This window comes from Neolamprologus multifasciatus, chromosome 6 (assembly GCF_963576455.1).
Source record: "Neolamprologus multifasciatus chromosome 6, fNeoMul1.2, whole genome shotgun sequence".
Taxonomy (NCBI): domain Eukaryota; kingdom Metazoa; phylum Chordata; class Actinopteri; order Cichliformes; family Cichlidae; genus Neolamprologus; species Neolamprologus multifasciatus.
This window is the reverse complement of record NC_140444.1, coordinates 20,434,327-20,454,291: the sequence shown is the minus strand read 5'-3', so window position 1 is coordinate 20,454,291 and position 19,965 is coordinate 20,434,327. Positions and strand designations below refer to the sequence as shown.

The 19,965-nt window shown below is 41.0% G+C and overlaps 1 protein-coding gene across 1 annotated transcript in view; it reads left to right on the top strand.

The window, feature by feature from the left end:
* The window catches only part of doc2g (double C2-like domains, gamma), a 49,461-nt gene that overhangs the window by 23,404 nt on the left and 6,092 nt on the right, over nt 1-19,965 (top strand). The window contains exons 9-10 of the mRNA XM_085161661.1: nt 7,699-7,780; nt 8,022-8,118. Coding sequence (XP_085017787.1) covers nt 7,699-7,780; nt 8,022-8,118 — 179 coding nt within the window. The remainder of the gene's footprint in view (nt 1-7,698; nt 7,781-8,021; nt 8,119-19,965) is intronic.

The window sequence follows — 19,965 nt, the reverse complement described above, 5'->3', positions numbered from 1 at the left end:
GTGCCTGCTGCACTTAAGCACCAACAGTGCAGAGAGCGAAAGCTCCCACACAGGACAGCAAATCTTGTAACCCACACCACCTCCAACAGTGGGAGGCTTCAAGGTAGAAGCAGCACAAGGTTGCTAAAAATAATACTGAAAAGGTTGTAAAGCACCTTTCTGTTTTCTTTAGATGACTCTGATCGGAGAGATGCAATAACGTCATTTATGGTTTAACAATAGGTCATTTCGTTTTTTGAGCCTTCCATTTTTGAACCTGATGATGTTTGTTTATTGCCTAAGAGTGATCGGTAGTTTTCTCATTATTTATAATTTATGAATAAATGACACAGGGATCTCAAATGAATGGAAAGAAAACACATCCCCAGTTGAAAAGGCATAAGGTTAAACATACTGTTTCTGTCTCGTTTCAACCAATCTAGTGGCTGAAGCTTGAAAACGCATTCATGTTTTCTCTTCTGAACTAAACTTTTGGAGAACCAGTCAGCTTGTCTGACACGCAGGCTTCCTGACACTCAGCTTCCTTGCCAATAACACCCTCCTCTGAGTACATCCGTGGGAAAAATGACATGCATTTGCTGAACTGTAAGTACAGGCTTGCAGGAAAGTCTGGATGACGTATTCTACAGTGAGGTGAAGGAGTACTTTTTCAGTGCGTAGTAGTTTGATTTGAATAAGAGGAACACCTACAATCACTGCACTGAAAACTGCTTTTCAGCTAATGGTGTCAAAGGTTCGTGCAAGTGGACATTTTCTGAGTCATTTTATTAACTGCTGACAACTGAAACAAGAAAGTCAGAAATGCTCATACTAGCAGTTTCTCTGAGGAGTTGTTTCTTTACTTTAAAGCCGGCATGTTGTACAGTATCGGTGTCTCTTCTAATACAATGTTCTAGAGAACAAAGGTAAAATTACACGTGCACCCAGAATGCACAAGTGATTCTATCTTATATCCCTCCTTGGCCTTGTGCACAGTGGTACATGTTATTTCCCTCAGTTGCGTCTTCCTCCTCTTGTTCTACATTATTGTACCAGCTGCTTCTTTTACACTGACTCTTGTCGTTTATTATTCGTTTAAGCCTCTGCCCTGATCCGATTCATATTTCTGGCACTTGGGTCTTTTCAGCTGCCCGTCTGCCAGCATTTCTTTTTGTTCCCTTCTGTGTTCGCGTATTAGGGACTTTGTATCCATCACACAGAGCCGTGTTTACCTCAGTTCAGCGGATGAGCTGTTGAAGGTGTGCAGCTCAAGGCGCTGTATTTTTTGTCAGTGCACACCGTAGAACCAGCATAATGAACACTGTAAAGTTTTAGTGAAGTTAACTTTGAACAAATAAGGAGGGAGGGGGTTAAATATGTTGCTTGCACAGGTAAATTACATCCCTTAAGTGTACTGAGCAATTAAATAGACAGGAATTAATTTACATAGTTCACTGATGTCCTGCAGCTGTAAAACCAGACATCCTCTGCAGCTCAAGCATATCTTGATGCCAGTATCTTTGTGTGTGTGTGTGTGTGTGTGTGTGTGTGTGTGTGTGTGTGTGTGTGCGTGCGTGCGTGTGTGCGTGGGTGTGTAAGAGAGAGAGAGAGAGCTGATCAAATACAAACTGTTTGTTAACATTACTGATAGGTGTAAGTGGCCGCTCTGCAGTGCACTATTGATGATTATTTGGCACTTGTGCTTTTAATTTTAATTAAATGAAGTTCTTGTTGCATTTAATGAAACTGGAAGAAAACCCAAAATTCTTTCTTGGACATATCTATCAGCATGTTTAGGTCTATATTGACACACAGTATGTTTGATATTAAATAAAATATGCAGCAGTCGATTATCCATCCATCCTATTCCGCTTTTCTGATTCAGGGTCACGGTGGGGCTGGAGCCTATCCCAATCACCACAGGGTGAGAGGCAGGGTAAAGTCCAGCCACAGCTGAAGCATACTGGTATGGTCATGCAGGCCTGAAAACTGGTCAGCAACCATCTGGTAACCACAGGTCTCTCTGTTTCCAGCAGGGAGCTGCACAAAAAGCCTCTTTAATATTTTGGGTGATTGCCAGTGTAAATACTTGCTACCTGTGGTAGTACATTTTGAAAAGGAGTGACGTGAACCAGAAATGGGCAATGTTCACCTTCAAGGTAAAAGTTGCATCATCCACACTTTTTAAAAGGTTCACCTTTTAACTTGAAGCTGAACTTCATCTTTTTCTTTCGCTCAGAGAGTAGCAGGTGACTGTGGGCAACTGTGACAACCTGCTAGCAACCAAAAGCAATTTCAAGGAGTTTTTTGGTACAGCACAATAGACCTATTTGTGAGCAGTTTCACCCCGCAACTGCCAACATCTTCAAGCAGCAATTTGCCAACTGATCATGGAATACCCATTTTTCTGGAGCAACCTCAGGTTGCCAGGGAGTCACTGATGCTTTAGTAACTGATTTCACAGAAACCACGTGCCGATCGGTTGTGAAATATGCGTTTTTCCTCCGGTGACCAGCAGCTGCCAGGTGGTCTGAACAGTCTCGAGGCCTGTGTAACCAGAAAAGAAATGTGTCTAAACATTCTCAGTTTTTCTCAATGACTTTCCTTTTTTGGATTTGGAATTCATACTAATGAGACATTTATGTGTGAACATCCATGCTAACCACCGTTTTATTTCCCTGTATAGGCTACACATTTTTACTATTAAATAATAACATTATAAATAATATGACATAAAGGTTAAAAAAAGTAACCATTCTTCATTTCTGTGTGCATATATTTATCTATCAAAGCCACAGGGAACCAGGCCAAAAGAGAAGAGATGACTGTATAAGGAGTCCAGTCACTCTCTCTCTCTCTCTCTCTCGTTAAGCTTTTAGAAGCCAATCAAGTGACACAAGGTCAGAATTATCTTAGGACTAGTTTGTCTTCCATTTAAAGGACAAATTAGCATTTTAAAGACTAAATTATTCGACATCTTTTAAAAGAGCCCCGAGTCTTTTACCCTGATCTTTATGCACAATCTAAAACATGAAAAAGAAAAGTCTGTCGGAAAAAAAAAGCCATGTAAGGGCAGAAAAAGTGCAAACATGTCAAATCCTTCATGCTGACCAAGCACACTGCCGTGCTTTACAGTTTTGTTATCTCTCTGTTCTTGCACAACGAAGTAAAAAGATCATGAGGCTCTGCTGCAGCAGGCATATATTTAGCTCCTCTCTTCTAATTGTGACTCCTTTTTTTTTGGCACATCTGTGTGTCATAACTTATTTTTGTTCCCTGTTTTTAACGTTGGCTCCCTCTCTTCCATCTATCCCTGTCATTTTCAGCAATTTTCCCCCTCTCACTCACAGGAGTGCTCTCATTCTTCTGTCTGCCTCTGCCTTAACTTGCCACCACGGTGGTACCGAATTTTTTGGAGAGCTGTCAAGTCGTCATGTGGGTCCCATGGTGGAAAGAAACATTTTGGGCAAAAATAAAGAAGTTGATTCTGCCTTCCTGACTACAAGTTTCATTTAATTTCTAATGCATCTATTAAAATAACAACAACAGCATGCCGACGCACCGGTTAGCACTGCATGCTTGTTAGGCTGATTAATGAGGTAGGTGTGCCGTAGGTGTGGATGTGAGAGTGTGCTCTTGCTTTGTTACCCCTGTGATGGACTGTCTTACTGTCCAGGCCAGTTTGGATATGTTGCTCCTATCAGTCAGAGTGACGGGACTAAATCATTTTTACTCTGCTAGCTCTCAAGTAAAAAATCAGCGTGATGTCCTTTCCCAGCATTTTCCAGAGTTCATGTGTCAGAAGAGCCTGTAGGGGACTGGCATAATGATGAAATGATCAGTGCACTTCCATTAGAAAATCAATCAGCTGACCCTAATGGACCCCATTAGAATCAAATGATTATTTTTCAATGACTGTTTGACTAAACTGGGACATACATTGACACAGACGGAATTATGACCAAAAGATGAACCTGGTATCAAATGCACTGTAAGTTGTTTGGACCGGCCACCAATGGTGGATGGTTGTATAACCTGTGCACATTTACTTTTTGAAGTTTTCTCCAGCTCTAACAGGGGCTAGAAAGATAGACCATAATTTTTTCCCCCGTTTTAGCTTCTGTTCATCGGCTCCCTGTTAAATCCAAAACTAAAAAAATTCTCCTCACATACACGATATTGAATAATCAGACCCCATCATATCTCAAAGACCTCAGAGTACCATATTATTCCAATAAACAGAGTGCTTCACTCTCAGACTGCAGGCTAACTTGTGGTTAATTTTCCAGTCTAGTCATGCAGTCATCATGGAAAATAACCAGTTTGTTCTAATGGGGTCAGTTAGGTTGCACTGATTGATTCTTATGGAACTGCCTGTACTATAATAGCCTCCACTATTGGCTTTTGTCACACAAATAACTCTGGCTTTGTGACTTTCCAAAATAAACTGGGAGGCAGAGCATTCAGCTCTAAGGCCTGTCTACTGTAGAAACAGGATGTTTCTAACTTTAGAGATATTGCACAAATGTGCACTGGAGGACATCTCCTAACTCTTAAAAAAGAAAAAGAAAAAAAGGATATGAAAAATATTATTAATATATATCTTTATCTTCTTTTGACTCCTTCTTTTAGAGGTCACCACAGTGGAACATCTTCCTTTATCTCTGTTTCACGCTCCTCTGTCACACCAACCCTTCACTCTGTGAATCTTCTCTGTGGTCTTCCCCTTTTTATACCCTTCATCCAGTACATACACAATCCCTCCTCTGCACATGTCCAAACTATCTCAGCCTTGCCGCTTGATGTACTAATCCTGGTCACTCCCAGTAGACAAACCATAACATTTTGAGTAGTAGTGTAGCTGCATTAGATTTCTTAATAGTATGTGTACGAGGAGGTGTTCTCATTTCTTTGTCCACGCCTTATGGGGCTTTTTAAAGATGAGTTCTGCTTGTTAATGTTGCCTCACATTACAAACACAGTTTGTCTCGTGAACAGCGTTTAAAGGCTGTCAGCAGCAGCTGCGGTAGCTCGCTAACCCTATCAGTCACTGTCAGCCGGTAACGCAGAGCTAAAACGGTGCACGTATACGGCACATAAACATGTGGTTACTTAGTTTGCTGTTCCCCACTGTTCTTTTTAAAGAAACTGTTAGTGAAAAACTGAGGGGATTATCCTCCCGTATCTCTGTGGACCAGCATCCTGCGTCGTGAATTATTTTTCACATTGAATTTTCTGTGGCAATTTGGGCACAGTTCGGTTGCTCCTTTGTGGCCTTTATTTCCATTTACCCGATCTTAATTACGAACGTTGGTGTCAAATAATGTTTTGTTATTCTGAAAATCTGAGTTCTCCTGCGTGATTTGTCCTTGGAGGCGTATGCAGAATGTGAGTCGGCAGAGCTAAGGCTCGGATGTCCTCGAGCTTTCACTTCACCGTCTCACGCGCTGGGGGTTAAAAAGATGCTTTGCTTGGCTGACTGTCTTAATTGATTCATTATTTTCTTTAAGATTTCTTTTTTATTTCTTGTGAAGTCTTGTTTTGTGCACTTTATCTTCAATATATGTATTTTTGTTGTGCCTGAAATGAACAAATAAATGAATGAATGAATGAATGAATGAATGAAAAAAGTAAACCAAACTATTATGTAAACACCAGGTAGGATGCATCTCGTGGCGATAATGAGCTTTTTAATGCTTTAAACATTTAGCTGAGCCTATGTCTCGTCTTTATACATTGTTTGAAACATTTAAGTTGATGGCTTTTACTGGAACAACACAGTAATTGGAACTTTAATAGGCACACAGTTAGTTTGTTACCCAGGGGATACTTATTTTGAATTGCTCAGAGATATTTAACTTCTCTCTAAGAAGACAGACTCTGATGCATTTGGTTGTCAGGCTAATCTGATGTACGAAACTTGACCGACTTTGAGTTATATACACTCATTTGTCACTTTGTTGGGCTCACCGAAACTGGACAACAGACTGGAAAATGTTGCCTTATTTGATGAGTCTTGATTTCTGATGTGGCATTATGGTGGAACATAAAAACAGCTGTACATCATGGATGTATGTTTACCCCAAACAGTCTGCTGGATAGGCCGCACAGATTATAATGTTATTTCCTGCACTCGCGTTACAGCAGCCTAACTAAGTGAAAACAAATGACACCACAGTTTCTGGCTTTTTATTAGCTTCCGTGTAGATTATCTCAACTTATGAAAGATGAAGTACATTAACTTACTTTACCCACAATAAAGAGATTCCAGGCTTGCATGATAAATTGTGACTGTTACCATTTAACACGGGCCTGCTTCCTACATCTAGAACAGGATCAGCAGAGGAAATTAAAAAGATGTTGGATAAGCAGCACAAAGAGGAAGCACAGACCTCAGATTTAGATTTACATTAAATTGATTTTTTTACCCCCCACAGTTATGTCTTTCTTTGATACCATGAGTTTGTGGAATGAAGTTACTGGAGAGCCATGAATGGTTTGGGATGTGTGGGATGTAAATGTTGTCTTTTTGTCTGCTGAACCTGTGAACAAGCTGCAGTTTACAAACGCATTCATCTTGTCATGGTGGTTGATGTGCTGCCACCTAGTGGACACAACATTTGAACTCTCCATCATAAAATCTTAAGCATCTGCTGTTTTTTCTCTTTCTAGTTGACAAAGAAAAGGTCTGCATTGATGAAGGGAGTGCACTCAGATACTAAGCTGACAGATAAGCATTAAAGTTTACATTAAAAGACACTAGAATCCAACAGTAGATTCAAACTTTTTGCCACCTTGCTCTCTGTCAGTTCCCCCTCCTCCTGCTCCACCTGCATCCTCTCCATCCTTCGCTCGCTCTGATTCCCGCTCTGCATGCATCAGCTGTCAGGCCAGGATTCGTCATTGACAGTGAAAGGCTGGAAGAGTGTGATATCTCACTGCCTGAACATCTTGACTTTGAATTTATGCTGATGATGAATCCCGTTGCCCTCCAGCGACCCTTCTGTTGCCTCTTCTCTGGAGCATATACTCCTCCAACATCAGCACGATTATGATCTTGCCGTGGTCTACAACCTCCTCTGTCTCTTTCTCGTTCTCTTTCTCTTTCAGCTGCTCTCTGTCCCTGCCATTGTTCAAAACACTTCTGGGTTACAATTATCTCATAAAGACATTTTGCAAAATTTCATTCTCCCTTTTTGTTTCTGCTATTCAGCAGACTTTACTGTCACAACGGGGCAAAGATTAAAAAAAGTTGTGGATTAACTGGTTTGATAATGAAGTTCTGGCTCTGTTTGACAGGAGTTCAAAGATCTCTGTTGCACACTTTCTCACTTTCTCAAACAAAATACAATCACTGTATGTTAATCTGTGCAAAACTGGTGGTGTAAGAATATCTGTTTACCATCTGTCTCCACTCCACTGGAGACAGATGGTAAACAGGTAACCTGGTAAACTGTCTCTATTTGTACCTAACACTAATTACTGCACAGCAATGCTAAATATGCATGTGTGTGATCATTTCCATTTGTTTGTCAGTAACACTAACCTAAAAGTAGCAGAATTTCATGAAATATAGGCAAAGATTAACTAGGACATTGACCGTGGCTATTTGAGTAATAGTTTCTGACAGTCTGTTTTCCAGGGGTTGTACAGCATGTTCCCTGATCCCCAAGATCTCGCTGAATTCATGTCTTTATCTGGTTTCTCTCTCTTTCTCAGCGTCTTACAGCCAGATATGGGGAAAAAGTCCAAATACAAGACTTCAGTGAAGAAAAAGACTCTCAATCCCGAATTCAATGAGGTACAGCTCCACACTTTCTCTGCAATTAACCACGCCGCAGCCAACAACTTCTTTGATTTCTCTACTGAGCTCCCAATGTAAAGCATGGCAATTTAAGCATACCTTAAAGGGACTGTGTCATATCCTGCAGGTGCACCCAGCGTATCACAGAACACGTACTGAGTTAGGAAATCAGTTCCTTTCAATCACCTGTTTATGAATCATTGATGTAAATATGCTCTCATGTACCCCACCTGCACAGGAGTTTTCATATGAAGTATCCTTGGACCAGCTGGCGAAGAAGACCCTGGAGATCACTGTGTGGGACTATGACTTGGGAATGAGCAACGACTTCATAGGTAGGCTCAGAAACGCTGTAGTGTGGAGGGGAGGAGTGGAGAGGAAAGCAGCGAAGCAAAGAATGTGACCGTAGCAGACTGTTGAAATGAAAGCGGAGCAGAAAGATAAAAAAGAAGGAGGAAAAAAACAGGCTGAGTGTGGGTAGAGAGAGGGGGAAGAAAACTAGAGAGATGAGAAGTAATTATGAGGCTTGAGGAGAACGATTGAGCGAGCAAAGAAGAGTTTGAGTGGAACAGGAAATGGAGAGGAAAACTCAAAAAGGAAGATGATTTTCTCTGGGTCCACATCCTTCATAGACTTGGCACATTAGATGGTTGCAGCTTCATCAGACTGCTAAACAGCTTTGGTATGGCCCGGCGTGTATATCACAGCAACGGAGAACATGGGAGCTTAAGGAGTGATGGAGAACTGGTAGGGAGGCACAGTGAGAATGGATTACCACCCTATGAGCTCGGAGGCCTTCAGATCAAAGCGTTTTACTTTGTCTAGTGTGTGTGTGTGTGTGTGTGTGTGTGTGTGAGAGTCGGTAGGCGAGGGAGACATCCCCTGTTTAGATAAACCCAAAGACTTATTAGCCCTGCTAGGGGAAAAGGCCATCAGACCCACACACAGCCCCAGATAACAACCATTTCCCCGACCATTATCATTACAGGTTTAGCTACAGCAGCCTGCCCATGATGTTAATTGGGTCTGAGAGAAAAATGACACAGAAACAAAAAAAAGAGAGATGGAGAAAAACAGTTGATAAATAGGTCGAGCAAGCATAGTTCCAGTGCAGTGGTCTTCTGTAAGCGTTACCATTAGAAAACAGGCTTACTGTCTTAGCAGAATACAGTGGCTTGCAAAAGTATTCGAAATAACTTTTCCACATTTTGTCACATTAAAGCCACAAACATGAATCAGTTTTTTTGGAATTCCACGTGAAAGACCAATACAAAGTGGTGTACACGTGAGAAGTGGAACGAAAATCCTACATGATTCCAAACATTTTTTACAAATAAATAACTGAAAAGTGGGGTGTGCATAATTATTCGCCCCCCTGAGTCAATACTTTGTAGAACCACCTTTTGCTGCAATTACAGCTGCCAGTCTTTTAGGGTATGTCTCTACCAGCTTTGCACATCTAGACACTGAAATCCTTGCCCGTTCTTCTTTGCAAAACAGCTCCAGCTCAGTCAGATTAGATGGACAGCGTTTGTGAGCAACAGTTTTCAGATCTTGTCACAGATTCTCGATTGGATTTAGATCTGGACTTTGACTGGGCCATTCTAACACATGGATATGTTTTGTTTTAAACCACTCCATTGTTGCCCTGGCTTTATGTTTAGGGTCGTTGTCCTGCTGGAAGGTGAACCTCCGCGTCAGTCTCAAGTCTTTTACAGACTCCAAGAGGTTTTCTTCCAAGCTTGCCCTGTATTTGGCTCCATCCATCTTCCTATCATCTCTGACCAGCTTCCCTGTCCCTGCTGAAGAGAAGCCCCCCCAGAGCATGATGCTGCCACCACCATATTTGACAGTGGGGATGGTGTGTTCAGAGTGATGTGCAGTGTTAGTTTTCAGCCACACATAGCGTTTTGCATTTTGGCCAAAAGGTTCCATTTTGGTCTCATCTGACCAGAGCACCTTCTTCCACGTTTGCTGTGTCCCCCACATGGCTTGTGGCAAACTGCAAATGGGACCTCTTATGGTTTTCTGTTAACAATGGCTTTCTTCTTGCCACTCTTCCATAAAGGCCAACTTTGTGTAGTACACGACTAATAGTGGGATGTTCAAGGCTTGGGAAATCTTTTTGTAGCCTAAGCCTGCTTTAAATTTCTCAATAACTTTATCCCTGACCTGTCTGGTGTGTTCTTTGGACTTCATGGTGTTGTTGCTCCCAGTATTCTCTTAGACAACCTCTGAGGCCGTCACAGAGCAGCTGTATTTGTACTGACATTAGATTACACACAGGTGCACTCTATTTAGTCATTAGCACTCATCAGGCAATGTCTATGGGCAACTGACTGCATTCAGACCAAAGGGGGCTGAATAATTACGCACACCCCACTTTTCAGTTATTTATTTGTAAAAAATGTTTGGAATCATGTATGATTTTCGTTCCACTTCTCACGTGTACACCACTTTGTGTTGGTCTTTCACGTGGAATTCCAATAAAATTGATTCATGTTTGTGGCTGTAATGTGACAAAATGTGGAAAAGTTCAAGGGGGCCGAATACTTTTGCAAGCCACTGTATGTAGAGGATGTCACATCACAGAGGTGAGTAAACTCAGGCAATGAATCGAATGGATAAACTGAGGGAGCAACATGCGCATGAAGAGAGTTGGGAAATTTCATCTTCACCATGAGCCAAATCTAAACCTCTGAGCTGTTTCCAATCGGTTCCCTTCAAAGTCAAGTCTCAAAGCCAAAAAAGCGGATAAAGAGTTGATGAGAAGGCCACGCGAGCACAGTCTCAAAACAGTGGGACTGTGTTCCAAGTCTGATATCTCCGATTCAGTTCAATCTTGGTTTTAATCACGATGCCAAATCGCAAGAGACTTTATGTTTATTGCAATGTAATGATGGAACAACTGCACAGACAGAAACCCATGAATCCAGTTACTGTGCTGCCATCAAATCAAGCTCCAGTTCAAATTTTGAGGGCAGGTAAAAAGTGTCCGTTAGAAAATTTAAAGTCATCTGTGCTTCCCTTAGTGCTTTTCATTTAAAATGTGTTTAATTTGAACATGTTGCATATAAAGCTGTAGAAGTCGAGAGCTTTGAATGTATACACACACAAAAAAGAAAGACTTTAAATTATTGCTTGATGTTTATGAGGGATAAGACCAGGTACCAAAATTAATAAGCTTAATATTTAACATATAAAGCTATGCGACATGCTTGCTTAAAAAGTCAAATGTAATTTAATACACATCAAGTCTTAATGGTTTCTCTTTTAAACACTTATTTACCTTAATTTACCTTCAGCTACTCGTGTTCACCTAAAGGTGTCAGTCCTGTGAGGGACTTTGTGAGACTTTGAGTGATCGAACATTAATAGGTTGGTGTTTGTAAAACTGTTAATCTGATGGCCCAAAAACACTGCTGGACACGCCTCCACCCATAAAAGGATTGGAAAGTTGTGTGGAACAGAGAAATTCAGATGCAGTTCAATGTTTCAGTAGGAACTTTGACACCTATTGATTCTTTCAGATCTATGGCTCTGCTAAATGCTTGGTTCACCACAAGTAGTTATTCATCCGCTGGTGGGGTTTAATGAGACAGATCTGCAGCGGAGAAGAAGTGAGGAGAGAGCAGGGGTAAAACCGTGCGAGTTTTGCACGCACCTGCTCACCAGCCTGTGCGTCAGCCGCCACGTCTCCCCCCGGCTCCAGTTCCTCATCCTTCTTCTGTCCCCCAGTGTGTGTCAGGATGGCTGGCCATTCGTTTGTCACTAGCAGCCAGTGGGCCCGGGGAACACTCCATCGATCACTGTTGGGAGGTGGTGGGAGTGCTGCGGGGGCGTGCAGTGAAAATGACAAAGTGTTGTGCGTCATTATCCTATCGAAACTCTGTCAACAGGTTTAGACCTGTTCTACAAGTTGCATGGTTCTGTGAGAGGAAAGCGAGGGATGATCTGTAGATCGCTCCTCTTCTCCTCCCAGTAGCAGCGTCTCAGGCGACGCTCGGTCCCGTGCTCAGAAAAGGCGTAGATCAAAAACCGAGCCTTGTTTGCTCTTGGCTGTCAGTTTCTGAGGCCTTGTTATTCATGTTTTTAAGATGTCAGTGTTGTCAGAATACTGGGTTTAAAACTTTATGCTCCATTATCTGTGCAATCACAGCCATGAGAAAGGCTTTGTATCCCCAGCTTGACAGCTGTGTGCAGCTTTATCATACGTTGCGCCTCTCCGCTAGTGGCTCCATTACCTCACTTGAAGTATTTCTTGTTTCTCCACTTGTTTATTCCCAGCGCATCCAATGCTTGTAAAACCAGCCATCAAAATTTCAATTTATTGTTATTTTCCAGCTACCTTAAATTTCTCTTTCTCTCCGTCAGGAAAAATTTGACATGAAGGCCCTTTTGCTTCCTTCTGTCCTTCCATGACAGTCTGGCAGCAAATAAAGATATTTACATAAATTTTAATATAATACAATGTTGGCTGTTCCTAATTAAATATTATTAAAGATTACTTTTTAACAACAAAGTTAAAAAAAACCAAAAAAAACCCCAACAACAACTGGTTTGCACTTCTTCAACAGAAAACATACATTTATTAATATTGCTGCCGTTCTTAAGGTCATGTAGTTATGAAGCGCCCTAGGTGTTCCTCGACTTGCTTCCTGGAAATATAACTATGAGCTGCAATTGCTCATCTCTATCCCACACTGGATTCCCTTTCCTTCCTCACGCTTTTAATTATATTTTGGGAAGGATGATCACATTTAGAAGCTGGATCTCAGAGCTACAAAGATTGTGCTATGTGTGTGGTCATGCTAGTGGCCATGTTGGGGTTACTACTCAGAAGAAGGTACTTGTCACTTTTTTAAAAGTAATGCATTAATCAGTCCTTGGAGAAAAAACTAGTTGAAATACTCAGTAATTACATTACTCTTGTGTTACTCAGTAGCATAGCATGAGATGCATTTTACCTTCTAAACACTGACACAGATTCCTGTCTTAATAAGGACACCAGAGACCTTTCTTTTAGTGTTTAAATATGAGTACAAAGTCAACAGCCCCAAAAACACTTTACAGCAATCGCCACACTGTTAGAACATAAGACAAAAGTCCTGCAAGACTGACTGATCATTGCTGTTTTTGCTCTGGCTGCTCAGTGGCGTGTCTAGAAAATTTTTGTTGGGGGGGGGCAGGTAGGGACACAGATTTGGAGAAGGGTGGCAGATGTAATTGGCAGATAATGTTAAAAACAATTCTACCAACCGTTAACCATAATTCAATAACCCTATAAACCTAATAACCGAATGTGCTTTTAACTCTTATTAGAATGAGATTTTAACCACTACGGTGCAAAGTTTTTAGATACTGCGTTGATAAAGTACAAGAGATACAATCAGTCAGTGTTTATTCAGCATTCAAGGACATCAATATTTGCATAGTATTTTTACTGACATGTAGTGCACATATGTTTTGGGCAAAATCATTTTTTAATATTAAAATACGAACATTTTTAACATACAATTGGCAAATTAGCCAATGCCAATGCAAAACCAATGCCTATTAAAAAAAGAAGATAATCTTCTCACAAACTGGTGTTTGATTTTGAAACAGGAAAAAAGTGGGGAAACAAATGAAAAGACTAACATTTGAATAAAACCTGAAAGCAAGTAAATACTTTATATGCTGCCTTATGGTAAACTTTGGTAATATTGATAAAGAACAACACTGGCTGATGATGAAATACAGTCAGCTGGCATGGTGACACTGCCAGTACAGGGCTCGCAAAATTTCAAAATCCCTGGTAGCCCTTTGGGCAGAGACTCTTCAGTTTTTGGTAGCCCAAAATAAATTTAAGTAGCCCGAATAAAAAAAGAGCAATTTTTTGATTGATGTTTTGTTTCCTGTTTTGTTTCTGTTACAGTATTATACATTAAAGTATAATATTGTAACGGAAACAAAACATTAATCAAAAAATTGTTGAAACACAAATTACAACATTGTATAAAAATTACAATCATCAACTCAAATACTTGGTTCTAATTGAACAGAAATTTCTATGGACTCGCAAGAACTGTGTAGAACATGAATCAGTCTGTGTCAGATCCTGAATTTGAAATTTCCACTGAAGTCACGGGTAAGAGGCAAGTGGAACCAAGATCGAGGCCATTTGCTTTTTGAAGTTTGCAAAGACTGCTAAATTGTGCCAGTGGTAGTTCACTCTTTGCAACATAGTACGTTGTTCTAAACAGATTTTTCAGGTTTATCTTTAGTATGTTATTTGCAATTGGTGTTTGTTCTGGGAAAGATATTGCAGACTGAGCAATAATGCATTTCTCATGGGGGCCTTTCTTAAAATGACTGGTCCCAGTAACAAAGGCGCTTGTCGACTCAGAAATCGAGGGAAAACCAACAACACACCCGACAAAACATTATGTTATTTACACGGGTGCACATAAGTGGTCCGCATGTGCGCATTCGCTGTCAAAATAAAAGACCCGCACCAGATAAGAAGTTGCAACGCGCGTTTGCGTCCATATAAAAGGCACTGTTTTTGTCTGCTAGAGTGGGATTTTCACGGCACATTCTGCACCACATCTCAGTGCGTTCATTTGTTTGAAGCCAGCTCACCTCCTGCAACCACTTTTCCGTGAATACGAGCTTCTTTTGTGGTTCGGACTCCTTCTGACATTTCTTTGGAGGTGGAGGAACATCACAGTAATTGCTTAAAGGAGCTTCTTCGACATCTTTAAGAGTTCTAAACAAATGTCTGTCCTCCTCCTGAAAATCTTATGTATGCAAACAGGCGTTGCAACTTCTTATCTTGTGCGCGTCTTTTATTTTGACAGTGAATGCGCACCTGCGGACCACTTATGTGCAGCCCCGGTTATTTAGCTCGTCATATTGCAGCCGCAGAAATTCTTTTGTCCATGAAACCATAAAGCTGCACCTTCTTTTTGCCTTATAGTCTGATTTGTCATAACTTTTCCGTTTTGTGGTAAGCTTTTCTTTGGCTGTCACTTCTTCACCCTGACCTGTCTTATTTGGCTCAGCATTACTAAAATATATATATCCTGCTGCTTTTACGCACGCACTCACATAACACTCAGCGATTCTCTGCGCGATCAACCTCTCACATGTTTAAGCTGCGGGAGATTTCACTTGTCATGTTTGCATAGTAAGCTAACGATTGATAAGACGATGTCAGAGGAATTGGTGCAAATTATCATCACTCACCAATCAGTGGTGTCGCTCTCTATACACAGTTCGCGTGATTGCAAAGTGAAAGCAAAAAACAAGCGCAAATTCTGGCTCACCGATGCCAATGACATAATTACCCAACTACATTTCCGAAAGAATGCAAAAGCATTGACGTATATTTTTCCCTTCCTATGATAGCCCGACGGGCAGGGCAGAGACAGGTTTTGGTAGCCCGACTGGAAAAATCGCTAGCCCCGGGACGTCGGGCTAGCGATTTTGCGAGCCCTGCAGTATTAACCTGCAGGGCTGGACTGGGACAAAAAATTGGGCATTTTCACTACAGACCGGCCCACCAGGTATTAAAGTCATAAAGCCTTTGAATGAAAACAAATGCTGTTGTGACAGTGATGTACACTGTCTTGTTGGTATATGTATGATTTCTATACATTTTACGTCAGATAAAAACTTTGTTCGCAAGATTCAGATAATTATTTAATAAAAGCTAGATATTTTAAATGAGAATAAGAAAGAAAAGTATTTCCTTGTGCTCCCCTATCCCTGTTAATGCCCTACCTGGCCCCCTGGCAACACTTGATCCGCCCCTGCACAGCTATCAGCCGTCAGCTACATAAAAAAAGGATCCTGGTGTTATTTGTCTCTCAGAAACAGTTCATAACTTCTCTTCAACTCATTCATGTCACCTAAAAGGTAAACCTGTTTCTCCATCACCTGTTCAGCTCTGATGATTCAGTAAGGACATCTCCTGGTTTCATCCTCATGTTTCCCTCTCACCACATATCCAAACAGACATCATGACCAGCAGCTTTACAGCTGTGGCTCCAGCAAACATCAGCTGATACTAGAAACTAATATTAAATAAATTCTAACAACAGCTGATCAAGATTAAACGTGCTGCTGTTGTTTAGCATGACATCCGCTGGTTTCCTGTTTCTGGCGCAAAGTGGGCGATAAACAAACAAGAGAGAAAAGCTGATCATTGATCAGTTTCATGATTGAAGTAGAAACAGGAGAGGGAGGGGGGTGAGAGAAGAGGCAGCTGTGGAGCATAAAGACAGAATAACTCCAGCTTTGTGTCTTTTTCCATTCTAGCTAAAGTACGGGACAAACTGTGTCTCTTCTCAGCTCAATACGAAACGCATAATATTTTCTCTGAATGAGGGACCATTCCATTTTTAAGGAGCCGTTGGCAACTCTACTAACTAACCTTATGAATAAAATAAAGTTCACTATCAGTAACATCATAGCAACCAAACAGCTGTATAGAAACTTTATGCTAGCTCACGCAGTAGAGTTATTGTAACTGACTGTAAAAAGTCAGCACAACGAAAATAAACTCCACCTAAACTTGGTTTATATCTGACCCAGATAGACTGCAGGTCATAACTTCTTACCTGAAGTTCAGTTCACCTGATACTCTGACCTGCGGCTGCCTCTGGTCTCTCCTCCTCCTGCCTCCCCTTTCCTCATCCACCTGTTGCCTCTGTGGAAGCTCCGCCATAGCACCACCAAACAACTGAGTTATTTTTACAAATGGCCAGCATCTGGCTAATCCACCACCTCTCACTGTTCATGCCGTTACAAAAAATAAATAAATAAATAAGTCATCAGCCCACCGTGCAAATGTCCGATGGTTAGTCCAGCTATGTTAACTTGTTAATCTTTCACCGAAAAAATGTTTTCTACGGTGCCGTCTTTCGTGCTTGGCTCTCCTACCTTTGCTAACATGATGCTCATAGTGCAGAAGCCGGTGCTGCATTCACTTACCCTCGGATATCTGAGCTTCACTGTGAAACCATAATCGTACATTTGATATTTCATTAAATTTTATTGTTTTAACTTCGGGGTGGCCAGTCTGGTTGGGGGGGCTAGGGGGGCACGCCACTGTGGCTGCTGTGCTAGGGGGAAGCATACATACACTCAGCTTTAACCACACTAGGGACGGGGATTATTAGTAGGGCTGGGTATCCTCACTGATTTCTAGAATCGATTCAATTCCAATTCACAGGGTCCCGAATCGATTCGATCCACGATTCGATTTAATTCGATTCGATTCGATTCGATTCACTTTGATTTGAATCTGGGAAATTTTGACAGTCAGAAATATTATAATTCAGATCAGTACATTTACATATTTTTGTATCTATAAAAAGGAAGCTGACACACCAAGACTTTATCAAAGGTGTGAGCATCACAGCAGAGGCCTTTGTGTCAAAGTAGCTGAGGATAAAACACAGAAAAACATGAAGGTGATTTTCCTGTTCTGGGATTTTATAAAAATTTTCTGCAGTAGATCAAAAACGAAAGAAAACCATTAATCAACACATGAACATTACCTCTGAAGTTACAGCGGTTTTATTAGAGACAAGGCTGAGCGTTTTGCATTTTGCATAATTTTAAAAAGTTTAAATTTGTTCAGCATTGAACGGCAGAAATTAGGTTTTATTTTCGGAAGTATATAAAACGAAAAAAAAAAACATCGGCCGACAGCGCTGTAAACAACGGTAGACTTGTGCGTAACAAGCAAGCGAATAATGCAGAAAACAGTACAGAGAGAGAGAGAGGGAGAGAGAGCGCGCAAGAGAGCAAGCATGAGAGAGAGCTGTGCATCGTGGTCGAAGCAAAACAATAAAAGTCAGTGTGAATTCATGACGATGTTTATGTGAAGCCTAGTTTGGATCTTCTTTTGCTGCTGGTTCGGTCAATATTGTTTGGAGAGAGATAAAACTAACAGCTTTAGAATCAGCGCATAAAGGGCGTGAACACAAAGCGCTGAACCGCCGACAGATCAGAATCAGCGCGCTGTCGGCTTTCAGCCCCGACTGTGAGAAAGGGAACATCTCACTGATTCTGATCCGCGGTTGGGCTGTGTGTTTAAGTCTTTGTGCAGAATCCATGTTCCTGCTCTCATTTACTGTCTTAGCTGTTTGGTGGTTGTTGAAATTTTGTGAGATTTCACCAGAGATTCTGGCATTTCGGGCAAAATAAATTTATATTAAAAAAAATCGATTCAGGATTTTAATGAATCGATTTTACGTTATCCAAGCCAGAATCGATTTTAATCGATAAATCGATTATAAAAACCCACCCCTAATTATTAGTGTCCTCTCCTATCAATCAGTATTGATCAGTCATTGCTTATCAACTTATCTTTTCAGTTGCACTTGAGCTACAATCAGGTGATTTCAGTTAATGTTCAGGAGGTGGAAAATATTGTGTAGAGTGGATATGGAGATTAGCATTATTTGTATTGTACAAATGGACAAAAGCGCAATGATAAAGTCTAAACTGCATCCTGTAGACAGCATGCTAATGCTAAGCTAGCCAAGAACCCAGAGTGGTGATAAAGCTGAGTGAATGCTGACCCCAGCCAAGCAGCCAGACCCTAAATTCAACAGGTAACAAACTGATGATCAGTCAGGCTGCAGCTTTCCTTTCCACCTGTTCATGTTTCTACATTAGAATCACTTGAAAGTCTCTGTGCTGGTTTTCATCTTTGCTTTGTGCTGTTAACTTTGTGTTCATACCTAAACACTAAGAGAAAGATCACATGTGTTCTTGTTAGGATTGGGATTTGTGTTGGTGTGTAGCCTCAGTTTATATTGTTAAATGGTAATTACGAGACAGTGTGTTTCAGGTCATTTTACAGAGAAATTGGACAAATGTAACATTTATGATATGCTGCTTAGCGATGGTGGTCACTCTCAAAGCAGAGCCAGTGAGAACTCAATAGGAGAATCAGTAATGGAATCGGCAGCACTGAATTCTTATCAGGCTGGCTAGCTTTGTGTTAGCATGCTGTCTGTGTAGAGAGCATTGGCTCTCTTATCACAAGCAATGGTTAGCTGCTTCTGTCCTGGATGCAATCTGCACTTTACGATCAGGCTATTGTTCTTACCATGCAATAAAAAATAAAAATAAAAGCAATATCCATATGCCACCTCTCAAAGGCTGCAGTCCACTCCCTGCCCAACTGAAATCAGCTGATTAGGGAAATGTTTAGGAAGAAAAAGGTGCATTTGATGATCATTAATCACTAACATCTGTAACAGTATTACAGTAGGTGTAATTAATGAATTCATCACAGTACACGTTACTTTGAAGAAAACTGTAATGTGATTACCCAGCACTGGTAGGTGGATGGTGGCACGAGGGCGAGCTCCATAACTCAAGCTGTGTGCAGTTATGGTTCTTCTTTTGATGCCTCGGGACACAAATTGTGGTCCAGTTGGACTCCTTTGGAGCAAATTCACAATGCAAAACCCTGAAAAAGTTGATAAAGCTGTGAGCATATGCTCCTGCTTGTGCTCCTAACTAATGCCCCTTCTTCAAGCTTTGAGTCTGCAGGCTTCCCCAATAATGACCGCTAAAACTGGACGATTAACTCTCGCTATGTTTGGAACTTCTGGGGAGCAGTCCAAGCATAGCAGATGTGCCTTAATGCTCACAGTGCTTCACAAGGAGAATATCTAGGAGCAGACAGGGGTAAAATTTAAAGCAGAAAAGCTTTGTTTTTTTGCTTTTTGTCGGTAGATTCGATCAATCTTTAAACACGCCTTGTACTAATGTACAATTTTGAGGTACTGAACTTGATTATATTCCAGTCTACACTGCCACTCCAATTCATGAGAAATGTGTTACTTAAACTGTAAAGATAATGTTTTCTAAGGTCCCAGGATAATGTACAGTGCATTGGTAAGGATGATCCAGTATTTCCCAGATTTTTGGGGGCTCTTTAGAAAGATCTGGACCATTCTTTGGTCCCTGCAAACATTTCACATAAGTGAGTGTTGTGATTGTTTTCCCTCTAATAGCTATGCTAAAATAAAGAGTATTTTAAAAAAAAAGAAAAGAAAAGCAAACTCAACTTTTTCTTTCTTTAGTTTGTTAGTTATTTTGTTTCCTTATTAGTCATCTTCACCTCCTCCCAGTTTCTGTCTCCTTTTATCACCAATCGTCCTCACCAGCAA